At 40.3% G+C, this 12,901-nt stretch overlaps 1 protein-coding gene across 15 annotated transcripts in view; it reads right to left on the bottom strand.

The window, feature by feature from the left end:
* Positions 1–12,901, bottom strand: part of ABLIM2 (actin binding LIM protein family member 2) — a 136,341-nt gene that overhangs the window by 79,880 nt on the left and 43,560 nt on the right. For all 15 annotated transcript variants that reach the window (XM_027892246.1, XM_027892252.1, XM_027892248.1 and 12 more), the window contains exon 3: positions 4,887–5,070. In XM_027892246.1, coding sequence (XP_027748047.1) covers positions 4,887–5,070 — 184 coding nt within the window. The remainder of the gene's footprint in view (positions 1–4,886; positions 5,071–12,901) is intronic.

Genomic DNA, 12,901 nt, shown 5'->3' with positions numbered 1-12,901 from the left:
GGAGGAGAGGTTGACTCCCACCTCACTCTGACCTCCTTTCAGGTAATTGTAGAGCAATAAGGTCTCTCCTGAGCCGTCTTTTCCCCAGACTAAATAACTCCAGTACCCTAAGCCACTCCTCATAGGACTTATATTCCAGACCCTTTCCCTGAAGAGCAACAGACCCTAAACCTGAAGAGCTGCACAACACCACTCCTTTGTTCATGAAGAACCATATATTGATAACTATATCTGGGTTAGAATCAAAATGCCAAGAACACTCAGTCTGATTTCAAATTCTTGGTCTCAACATCCAGATAAAGAAGACCACTTCATGAGATGCCTTAAGAAGCACCCGGTACTGCTTAAGTGGGAAACAAAACCTTTCCAAATTCAGCATCCCTAAAAAAAGTGAGCAATTGAAAAGGTTTAGCATATTCAAAAAGTCTGACATCATTGCTATGTTTAAGAATGAACTGAATTTGAACTTCTAATTTTCAGTATTACACTAGTTTCCTAAGGCATACCTACACAAAAGATCTCAGCTTCTTTCTAGAAATAGCAGCGTTATATGCAGGACTACAAAATCCTTTGTTAAAAAAAAAAACCTGCCTGGTGACAGTGAATTACCTTCTTGAAGATAATAAAAATATAAATTTGTTGAGAGAGGTTTTAGACCTGAGTTTGGCACACAACTCCTTGAAGAGAATATGTAGCTGCCTCTTGCCACTCCACACACTATTAACCTCTACAGGGCATATATTCAGCTTCTGTCAATCTGCTGTTTCAAGACAAAACATTCTGGACTCAGAAAAACATGCAACTTAGATATCCAAATTTTGTAAAGCAAATGTGAACCTGTTTCCTTATGGACCTGGGCTGTATGTGCTAATCTATTCACCAGAGAGAAGAGGTAAGTTGTCCTTCTCTCTTTGCTATTTACATGTCGCAATTTTTTTCAACTTCTACTATAAGAATATTGAAATTAAACAGAAAACTATTATATACACTCCTCCAACTGGGTGCATACCTCCTCCTCCAACTTCACTAATTATATTAACCCATAAAAACAAACTCCAGTTCTTTGATATTCAATGCACACACGGCTCATCAGTGACACTGGAATCATAGTCTATGCATATTACAACATTATACAGACCATACATATGCTTAATAAATCTATATAACTTATTAACACACTAAGATGTCTCCTGAAAATTCTATTTGCAGAAGTATTATCATAGATATAACAACCCATTTCTTTTTGAAAGACTTGGTGCCCTGCCCCTTCCCATCCTGCATGAGAGCCACACTGTCCTATCTCTGTCAGCCATATAAGAAGTACATGTAGAATTTTAATAAATCTCAGCTTCCACTGATACAGCCAGCCTCACTTTTATCCCTCTTTCTATTTCACTTTTACAAGCATGTGAAGCTTTTGGAGGCAACGTCTTTGGCCACCCTCCGGAGGACACAGCCCCTTCCAATTAATGAAGCCATAAGAGGAATTCCTGAGAATTCACTGTAAGTATTTAATCTGCAACAGTTTCCAAGCTATGTTGTTACTCTTCCACTCATTCCTGGTTTTAGGCGTTATCATGGAAAAACACAACAGTTTCACTAGACTATGAACAGCACTGGAAGAAGAAGGATTTATGCCAGCAGAGCAAACATGCAATTAAAACCTGAATGTTTTTAAGAGCCACCTGGTCAACACAAGACAGAGAGAAACAAACAAATAGGATGGCACATTAAACTGTACTCTCTGAACACCAATTCTTTTTTTTTTTTTCAGATTTTGACTTGTGGAAGCCCTGGGCAATAGCATCTGACTCCCAAGAGATGCCCAGGGATTAGCTGGGTTTCTGACACACCAGCTTTTTCACAGGGTAGGGCAGCAGTTTATGAATGCAGTGCAGAGGGTACCAGGGAATACAGCACTTCTCTGTAACACTAGGTCATGTGGCATGCAACAGTAGTAATAGCAGGAGCTCCAGGAGACAAGTGGGCTTGGATTATGGACTTTTTCCCAGTGCTCCAGCTAGCTAGATTTTCTCACTGATGCTAGCTACCATCTGAAGTAATATACACTTCCCACTTGTTTCTATTCCAATCTTGTCTTCTCTGAAAATAAGAAAAAAAGGAGTTGCTACTGTCACTGGTTTACTATTCAATGTAAAAACAGTTTAAAAGTGTTACTTCAGCAGCTATAGAAATACAGGTTGTAGAAGTGCTCATTTAAAGCATTTAACAATCCTGAAACATTCTGGAGACACGTGTCATGAGTGTAAAGTGCTTTCTGCTCCCAGTTTTTTCATGCTGAAGATGGTAAGAACCTGGATTAGTTTCCATGAGAGCAGGATCAGCCCCACTGGCAGGCCGTCATCACCTCTCAAGTCCATACCACTTGGGAAATCAGATTTCTAACACAGCACCCACATTAAAGTCCAGCTTTAAAAGTTAGTGCCAGATGCATCATCAGTCAACTGCTTCAGACAGTGTGCTTTGGCCCAGTACTTAAGGATTCTGCCCATCTCTAAGAAAGGGGGACACAAATGGTTCTCCTGATTCTTCCCATCCAAGGAAAAGCCACAGTAGAGGGCTTTACAATCCTGTACTCAAAATCAAATGGCTCTAATTGTCTTTCCTTTTAATATCACCATGTTTTTAAACAAACAAACAAGTTTTTTTTTTTGCTTAAACTACATGTATTTATATTCTGCTCACCTTATTTTTACTGAGAACATCATTCAATAAAATAAATGCTGATGATATTTAGATAGGATACTCTTTCCCATAAAAAACCCATAAGTTATGTCTGGCTTGCAATGACCCAGGTAATTGAAGCAGTGCTGATTTAAAGCATATAAACAGATGACAGGCTTCTTCTGTTGCTCTGCACCACAAATCAGCGCTACAACCCCCCTGGGAGACACTAATTGAATCCTGCTAGTCAGCAGGGCATTAGCTGGCTCTGATGAAGACAATATGAATTTGTGTGTCCTTCTAAGGAAAGCAACAGAAGCAAATCTGTGTCTCTCTACTGAAGTTTTCAATGGCAATAATTAGAAACAGTGAAATACCATTTAGTACAGCTATTTAGTTATACAGAACACTAGGCAACAATATTATTGTATCAGGAACTTCATTTTTAAAAGCTTCACCACATATGATATTTGTAGCATGAATTTCACAGTACTGCTATTCAGCTCACCTGAATTCTTAGACACTTAAAAATAAACAGTTTACTAATCAAGAAAATTAATCCAAATTTCCAGGGAGATGAGACAAATTGTACTACCAAGCTCCAAACCATCAGCTGAATGAGTGATAAATACAACAGGAGTTAGTGTATCCAGCAGCCTGACTGAAAGCAGCTAGGTACCAAGCTCCTCAGTAACACACAGGGAAATAATTTATGCCTGAATGCTAAGCCCTAAAGGTGTGACTCAAGATACAAGTGCATTTAGCAGGAAAAATGGAATCAACATTTTTTTGATTTCTCTTAAACGAAGTACCTTGCTCTACAGAAGGTACTAGTGCTAAGAATAAAGGTACCAAGAATCAGCTGTGCTCATGTGTAGAAGGGCTGTAAATACTGCTAGCCTGCATGTAAAGCGCACCTGCAGTCAGATCTCACTCATGAGATCCATTTGAAATAATTTTTCCTCCTGTTAAAAAAAGAAAAACAACAACAACAAATATTTTACTCTTTTCTGTTACCTTTGCTCTTCATTTTTGTTTAAAGTATACAAAAGGAAAAAATGTCTTATTAAACACAGCAAAACTTGGCCAGAATTTATTATAATAAAGGCTTGTCAATCTCAAGAGTCTTCTCCTTAGCATGGCTATTTAGTTATTCCTGCAATTGCTTTATTAAGTCGAGATCCTGCCATGAGCTCCAGCTGTTCTGGAATTTTAAGTCCTGCTTCTATGTCAGCACAGGAGGACATCTGAGCTCGGCAGCCCCACAGGCTGGGCAGGTTTGGGTGGCAGACAGCCACAGTGACATGGACACACTGGTTTTGGACTGCACAGTCACCAGCATGAGCCACCAGGACATAGACATGGTGCATCAGTGCCTCGTTGGGCTTTCCCTTTGAAAATGCAATACTTTTCTTGTACTGCTAAAGGCTTAAATTTAGGCAGAAAAATTATTGCACCATTTCCATTTGCTCCAAAATCCTATAACAGTGCATTTCCTGAAGGTTTAGTGGACTTCAGGCTTTTTGACGAAGTCTTCAATAGATTTGTTTGTGCTATTTCCTCACAAGAGGATTACGATGCAGGTCAAATGGACATCAATTGCTTGTACTGCTGAGTCTGGGACCTGTGTGGGAAATGATCCCCCTGAACTACACTGGGGTTTAGTGGGGAAAAAGCTCGTATGCTGTGTCACTTGTCACGCTCGTGGCTAATGAAGATCCTTGGTGAAATCCAACACGTGTTCCTGAACTCCTATTTTAAATGGCTCTTGAAGTTTCTGGGAAGAATCACTGTGAAACTTTAGTTTAAATCTATTAATATGGTATCCAGCTGGCTCAATGAAGACAGCCGGCACTGGAATCCTTTGTGACTTCAGTCAACAAATGACGAAACATGAGACACTAGAAAAATAAGGCCACGTTTGGGACAAAAGCTCTGATGGTAGAGGTAGTGGCATTTTCTAAAGTACTTTGAGGACTTCAGACATAAGATACAACAAAACAGAAAAAATTATTTGGAAAAAAGGGAGGCACTCAAAGTTTGCAGATTTGGTTCTTTTTCAATTCTGCAATTTTTTAAGGCACGGATAACAGAAAGAACTTTTTTTCTTCCCCATCTACAGGTTATATGTTTGAATGCCTGGCATCACTCTTTCAGAATCTAGTTTTTAAACGAAACACAACTTCATGCAGAAAACATACCTGCAGACAGCACACACAAAACAGTCTGGGTGATAGGTTTTGCCCAGTGCTGAGACCACTTCTCCCTCAATGAACTGATCACAACTGAAGCACCGTGTGCCATAGAGTCTCTGGTAGTCCAAAGTACAGATGTAGTCTCCCTGTCTCACAAAAAATCCTCCTTGAGCCAGGTCACATCCACAAGCTGCAGAAAGAGAAAAGGCAGACTCAGAAGGCTGAAAAAGCAAAGCTCATAATCTAAGACGACTCTCATTTTTCACCTATGATCTGTACGGTTCCTAGTGGAGTATTTAAGCACTTCAACAAACAGGCTTATGATCACAGAACAGCTATGAACCTGAAAAACACTACTTTTACAGTAAATTACATCAGTCATGTATTTTTTACACTAATAGTTTGGATTTAATTTCATGTAAAAATATTAACTTCAGTGCAGTGGCTGCAAGTACAAAGTTAATGTCCATAGGAGTTCAGTTCAGGGTTACCATATGCAACACCCAACATATTTAATAGGTTAAAGGAAATGCATAAAGGATATAAACCTTCAAAATCTAAAGCTCCAGTGTTACAAAGAAACTTCTCTGACAGATTACAGGTGTCTGATATTCCTCCTGGACACAAAAGTGGTTAAAATACTGCTCTCTCTAACATGGAGTCTGATGCACATGGCAACTGCTGTCATCTTCCACAAGATTACACGATTCCTTTTTTTAAATAAGATCTTTTATTTACCTGATAAATATCACTCACCAAGCATGAACTGGAGGCACCTCCAGAGCCATCTGCTCCTGGCAAAAGCAGAGTTTTAATCCTATCTGTCAATTTCTACTTTTTAAGCTAAATCTGTAGGAAAGGGTTAATGTTGATTAACCAAAGGCTTGTAAGACTCTTCAGGGGCTTTCTCTGTTGCAACAAGGATGGAGCTAGGCTGGTATTTTGAGAACATTTTTGAGAATATTTTAAGATAGGAAAAGAGCGATACAGTGGTCTGGTGAAGTCATATAGAAGTAGTCAGCAGAGACGTGGAAGATGATCCTCATCCATATTGACCAGAATCCTTAAAAACAGACTGGATTTGATTTATAACAGAGAACTGGACTTCAAAATGATGATTCTGCTGCTGTGCTGACTGCTCCTTTACTCCAAGTCACAGCATCATACTTGTTACTATATACTTCTGCTCCTGATGATGTTCATACAGGAATGTGTTTCCATCAGCAAATGATGCTTCCAGTCAAACTATGCTGAACAGAACCACGGCACTGTCACTACTCACATACAGTATACAGACGAGTGGGAACATTGTATATCAAATTTGGGTTGCACGTACAAAACACTGCAGTGTTGCTCAATGCCTTGGTCCCAAAATAGCAGAAGTATCCACACTTCTAAAGTTGAAGATTGAGATTTCTGCTTAGGTACCTCAGAGTCCACAGGCACTTTGGTTTTTAAATGTAAAGTCTGCCAACTCCCACTAAAGCCTGACTGCAATGTCAGAATCAGTCATCTTGCACCTAAACTACGAGAAATGAGTCCAGCAGGAATGCTCAAGGTACAAAACAACACACAGAGCACAGAAACCCCAAGAAAGCACAGGATCCTGAACATTAATTCAAAACCACATACAAACACCCACCCTGTTTTAATCATTTTTCTTAACCGTAGCACAGGCGGTCTGGCTCAAGGACCTCTTTAAACCCTGAGTGGGCATTTAAGTTCTCATAATTATCGCTGTAGATGGCCTCAATCACTAGGTGACAGAAAACAACAATCATGCTGAAACTGTATTAGTATATGGTCAAGAACTGAATAACTGTGGGTTAATTAATCTTTCTTCTAAGTCAAAACAATTCCAGTTATATTGCACACGCCATGGACAACAACTATGGATTAGATGATTTACCTTGCATTACATTGCTCATGTCCTTTATCTCTCAGGCTTTACATATTTACTTTAACATTTTTATTTCTCACTCTTGTCCTAATTTTTGCTAAGGATGTGCTTTTTAAACAGACTTTTCAAAAACCCAGCATGACTTGCTGAATATCATTAATTTCTTTCAGCCTATATATTTCACGTAGGTACATACTGGTGTGACAGAAGCACAGATCAACTGCGGATTTAAGATGAAGTTGAGCAGCCTGCTGAGCTGATACAAATGATACTCTAGAGTAGTTTCAAATTATATCAGACAGTGTTTAAACTTGCAGAGTGGATCATGAGATAAAAAAGGTAAAGGACATAATTGGTTTCCTGAAGAGAGAAAGGTGGGGTTATGTCCCTATCTGTTTCTTTATGCCCTCAGTGGCACGTGTTCCTACAGTGCACCTGGACAACACCAAGAACTGCTGTGAGCAACAAGGCCAGCACTGATCAACACATTTTGGTCTGAAACCCCCCAGAGAGACCTGGAGCTAGGCTTCCAGAACACAAGGAAGATGAGTTGAAAGCCTACGCACAAATTATCTGCGACTGCCCTGTTGGGCACTTTTGCCACTGTTCATCAGCTAAAATGAGCTGTAAGCACAAGCAAATCCATTTGTTTTTACTGCTGATGTAGGTCCCAAATGGAAGCCAGGCAGGCTCTGTCTCACTGCTGCTAACAAGGCACTGGTGCAGTGTTTGGGGCAGGGGGGATCAGCAACAGTTCTGCCACTGGCATTTGGTGACGCTTTGTCTCACCCTGAAGATATTTTGCTTTTCTCTGTGCTGTCACTAAGGTTACAACTACTCCAAAGTTGTGTACTGCTCCAAAGCAGTTTGCACTAATGCACTTAATTCTGCTTTCTCAACAAACCCTGCAGTGGAACTGTTTACCCGGATACAGAAAAACAAGTTATTGGGACTTCAAAATAAAAGCTGAGTTTGGCATCCTCTCATCAGGCCCCTGTCTGCATCATCATCCCTTCAGCCTCCCTATATGCAAAGAGTGGCTGAATTCAGTACGGAAGAACACAAATTCCTCCATATTAATTTGAAGAGCAGAATCCTAGAATACTAGGATGGATTTGCTTGGAAGGGACCTTAAATATCATCTAGTTCCAAACTCTCTGTCATGGGGAGGGACAACTTCGCTAGACTAGAAGACTTTAGCTGAAGCAACCTTATGTTTGCCATATTATAGAACAATAATTTTCTTTTTAAACAAAAACATGCTTTTCATGCAAAAACATAAGGTACATTGTAAAATATTTCTTCAAGGAAAAAAAGCTGGGACGTAAAGACATGAAATAGGCATAGCCATCACACAAGTTTTTATCTGCAACAGTGATACAAATTTTGATAGAGATTTTCAGTGTTTTAGCATTCCAAAAGGTTTCAAAAATAACTGATATCTAACCTTGATGCCACCTTTGACCCCCCTAATCTCAATTCTTGTAAATGGCCATTAGTTCTAGACTTTCCTCCAAACTGATTTAGAAGCAAAACTTCTAAAAAAGAGAGTCCATTAATGTAGCTTTTGGCTCAGAAAACTGAGCATGGTGGGCTTTTGGCCATTTCTTTCCACCTTGTTTTGGTACATAACAAAGACCAAGTATGTATGTGAGAGTTCTCAGAGATGTAACCCTCTGCAAAGTCTTCATATTTATTCATGAATGAAGGAAAATCTAGCTCCTAAGTGAAACTGGAGCACAGGAGGGAGCCTTTATGGTTATACTTTCCCTCTTACTCCCTAACTCTGCAGGATGGGGGAAAGTCACAGCTTTTTCACAAGCCAAACATTCCTCCCCTGCTCTTCACACATTAGTCCACCACCAGCCATAGCTCCAGTCACAAACCCTTGTTTGCTTCTGCACTTTTTGAACCATTTGATACAATTTAACTTGGCACCCAGCTGAGCAGAGAAGAACACAGGGGCTTCTAGCTAAATACTTAGATATTAAAATAGTCACAGTTCAAGGCTGAGAAGAGTAGCTCTGAAAAGAGACCCTCTAGCCATCCCTCAGGTGAGATGCTGTGCCCTTTTGCCTGTTACTTAAAGTGGACAGAGACACTGCCCATCTGAGATGATCCTGCACACCTGCAGAGAGACGAGGAACCAGGGAAAGGAAAGCTGGAGAAGTCTAGGGAGAATGTTTGAAGGCAACTACCAGATCTTACTCTCCTAGGATAGGAAATAAGCGTTATGTCACAGATCCACTCCTACCCAGCACTTGTCATCCAAAACGAGTATCTGGGGGTAGGGTTATTTATAACCTGGAAACAGTTTTCAACAATTTCTGGTTTTCATCTTAGTGAAACAAGAAAAGCCCTTCAAACATAGCACTTAGGTTAACAAAGAGACTAACAGAGTAACTCAGCTGCTTGTCTTGGTATTGCCCTATTTAAGCATTCCAAAATGTTTCAGTACCTTATCCTGAACAGTTACAAGCTTTATAAGTAGCTTTTAAGTAGTGAATAAATACTTGTTTGTCTCTTCTTATGGTATTTAGCATTAACACAATACCTAGATGTGCTATGGGACTTGAGGTGGACGATACCCACAGCATTTCTGAGGAGGGTATCTAAGCATGACTTCTCTGACAACTGGATAATTCCACTCTTCAAGATGGTTTACAGTTACCTGATACCAAAAGACTTCATATATAGATCTGAGGTGTTCCTCTACTGGTTTAGAAACAGACTGCTTTTATCCCCAGGACAGGGATAGACGTTACAGACGTTACTGTCTGTAACAGCACCTGAAGCATCATCATTTACGCAGCGTGATTTCACAATCAATCTAACTCCATAATTCTAAGTCCATTACCGGTGGATGAAAAGTTGGACATGAGCCAGCAATGTAAATTTGCAGCCCAAAAAGCCAATAGTATCCTGGGCTGTGTCAAAAGCAGCATGGCCAGCAGGTCAAGGGAGATAATTCTGCCCCTCTACTCTGCTCTTGTGAGACCCCACCCAGAGTGCTCCAGCTCTGGGGCCCCCAAAAAAGAAGGACACAGATCTGTTGGAGCAGGTCCAGAAGAGGATCACTAAGATGCTCAGAGGGCTGGAGTACCTTTCCTATTGAGTTGGGGTTGTTTAGCCTGGAGAAAAGAGGGCTCTGGGGAGACCTTGCAGCAGCCTTTCAGTGCACAAAACGAGCTTACAGGAAGGATGGGGACAAACTATTTTCAGAAGGGCCTGTTAAAATAGGACAAGGTGTAATGGTTTTAAAATAAAAGGGGGGCAATTTAGACAGGATATATTGAAGAAAATTTTTCAATGAGGGTGGTAAAACACTGGGACTGGTTGTCCAGAGAGAAGGTAGCTGCCTCATCTCTGGAAACATTTAAGGTCAGGTTTGACAGGTCTTCAAGCAATCTGATCTAATTGAAGATGTTTCTGCTTATTGCAGGGGTCTTGGACTAGATGATCTTTAAATGTTTCTTCAAACTCAAATTATTCTATGATTCTGTGAAAATAAATAGCAGCAAATCAATTAATCAATGTGTGTTGCTATTCCACTACTGTCTGCCATCAGTAGTGGCATGTACTGTACAAACTGCACTGCACAAATGCATCCATGTGCTAGCAAATGAGCCTGCTGAAAGCACATTAATCTTTTGGCTGCGTGCTGGGCCTAAAAATCAGCTGTGCCCTGAGGAGCTCAGAGGATGCAACGCTCACTGAGTTGCTGTACACTACAACAGGCTGTAGCAGCAGTGTGCACTGGTGGTCTTGTCATCCAAACAGTGCTGTTCTGCCTTCAGCCTGCTAGGCAATCAAGCAAGTTGCTTATTTGCATCTGCACGTATGGAGCCTGTACTTTTCCCTCCCATTTGTGGCCCAATGTAAGCAATCAGGTGTGAATGTAACCAACAGAGGAAAGAGAGGCAAAGACCCTAAAAATAAAATAAAAAAAAGGAACAAAGACCCATTCTTAACATTGTTGCAGAGAAAACAAGAAAAAGACTTGCTCAGAGATAAATAAAAGTTTTCTTTGTCATCACTGTGGCTTTATGTCCATTTCTGGTATTTTCATCCTTCCATGAGATGGGTGCCAGTGGCTGACTAAGATCCCAAGAATGACATGTAGTATGCTGCCGATATTATTCTCTTTTGGCAGCTAAATTTCACAGCTTCATACACCATTGATGAACTTTGGGAGCCCATGATTCTCCAAAAGCCCATGATTATATGTGGTATATTTCTCATGGCCACTATGCCTGTGAGAAGGAATAGCAAACAGCTGGCAAACTTCCACTTCCACAGCTTTGACAAGTTCAAACTGAACTGCAATTAATCTGAAGCAGTTTAAGCCTGTTTTCAGAAGATGACTGTGACACTCCTGTTGTATGGTCTGGTGTGGAAAGTCCAGATAAGCTTTTCACAAAGCTTTTGGGGAAGTCTTTCCCAGCTCCAGTTTGCTGGCCATGCAAAATCTGAATGGGAATATCATCCCAACCACCCTCTTAGTCAACTCACACCTTCTGTCTATAGGTGAGGTGGAAATAGAATGGAAGGAACCTTGCCATGGTATATAAACCATACAATCCAATCACTTTTCCTACACAGGACTGACCATATCTAAAGTCTTTCCAAACAGATGTCTGTGAAGTCAAGAATACTCAAGCCTGTCAGTCACTGGCAGTGTATCAGCAATAATAACTGAAATACCAGCTATAATCTCAAGGACTTGAATACCACCTCATTTTGTTACGATCCAGGGCAAATAAAAGCATGATGCAGGTCCACAAAAGTCTTGGGCAGACCTGCTGGCCTCCTCCCCAGCTCCCAACTAGGAAAAGCAGGATGGCAGACAGGTCTGACTGAGGAGAACGAGCAACTTTCTGGAGCAGAAAAGATACAGAGAATTGTGGGGATATATCATGTCCATCCTGCAACACTTCACCACAAATATGTAGCACTGATAAAGCTATAAAGGATACAGTGCACAGTGCACCTACACAAGCTCCCAGGCTACAATGGCCACGATGACCTCAAATTAATTAGTAGTGTACACACTTCAGTGCAGGAAAGCCCTTAGAGGTTCAGAATGCTCTTAAGAGACTGACAAAACATTAAGAGACTTGGGTGTACTAATTAAAATGGAGGAGAGTTTGGGGAGTTTCCTGTGCACTATGTAACTTTACTCCTATAATAAGTGGGAAACACACATTGAGAAATTTTTGCATTAGAAAGTCTATTTCCATCTTCTATTTTCCTTTTGGAAAGCAGAGTTTCCCAACAGCTTAAAGACAGTGTTACTGAGCGAGATCATCACAGCATTATGTTCGTGGATGTTTAAATCTATGAAAATAGTCTTCAGGAAAACTGGAAAAATTGTCTCTTTTATACTCATTCCTTGTTTTAAGGCCTCAATCTGGTTATTTAAAATTTATAAGAATGTTAAATAGATTTAAGAAACAGAGTAATGTGCTTTTATCCATTTTCAACCTAATAGAGTCTTAAGGGTTTAGGATAAAATACTGCTGTCATTTGTCAGACTAACTAAAACAGGGGATTTTTAAAACAAAAAAAAAAAACCAACAAAACAAAAACACAGCAACAAAACCATCACAACCAAAAACCTCAACATGTAAAGCAACAACACTAAATATTTTCTGATTTTTTTTTACGGTGTTTTGGGCGCCAGTTACAGGTTTGCAAATTAAGTGCCTGCTCTGACTATGCATAGATATGGCAGATGGTCTCGTGTTAATGAGTTGCAGAAAGTGGGAGGTGGAATAACACCACTGTGGCAGTGATGAATTTTATGCAATAACTCTCTCTGGGTCTCCACACAGGCATCGCATCCCCTTAGTGCACTGAAATACCCAGTAGCTACTCCAGGGTGGTGGCTGTATCTCTGCTGTGTCCTCATGAGAAAAATCATGACCTAGACAGGGAGTCCCCTGCATAAAGGCATCCTTGCACTGACATTTTTGGGGGGGGAAAAGTCTTACCCCAAGAAAAGAACTTGAGTAATTAAAAAAAAATTTACAGGTTTTTCTAATGATAATAATTCTGTGACATTATCTATTGTGGGCTGAAATAATGTATGCTCAAAACTTCCTTATATGAACAGCGTCTT

The sequence above is a fragment of the Empidonax traillii genome, unplaced genomic scaffold, assembly GCF_003031625.1.
Source record: "Empidonax traillii isolate 1590-97213 ecotype Southwest subspecies unplaced genomic scaffold, ASM303162v1 scaffold343:size799674, whole genome shotgun sequence".
Classification (NCBI taxonomy): Eukaryota; Metazoa; Chordata; class Aves; order Passeriformes; family Tyrannidae; genus Empidonax; species Empidonax traillii.
This window is presented reverse-complemented; position numbering and strand designations above follow the sequence as displayed.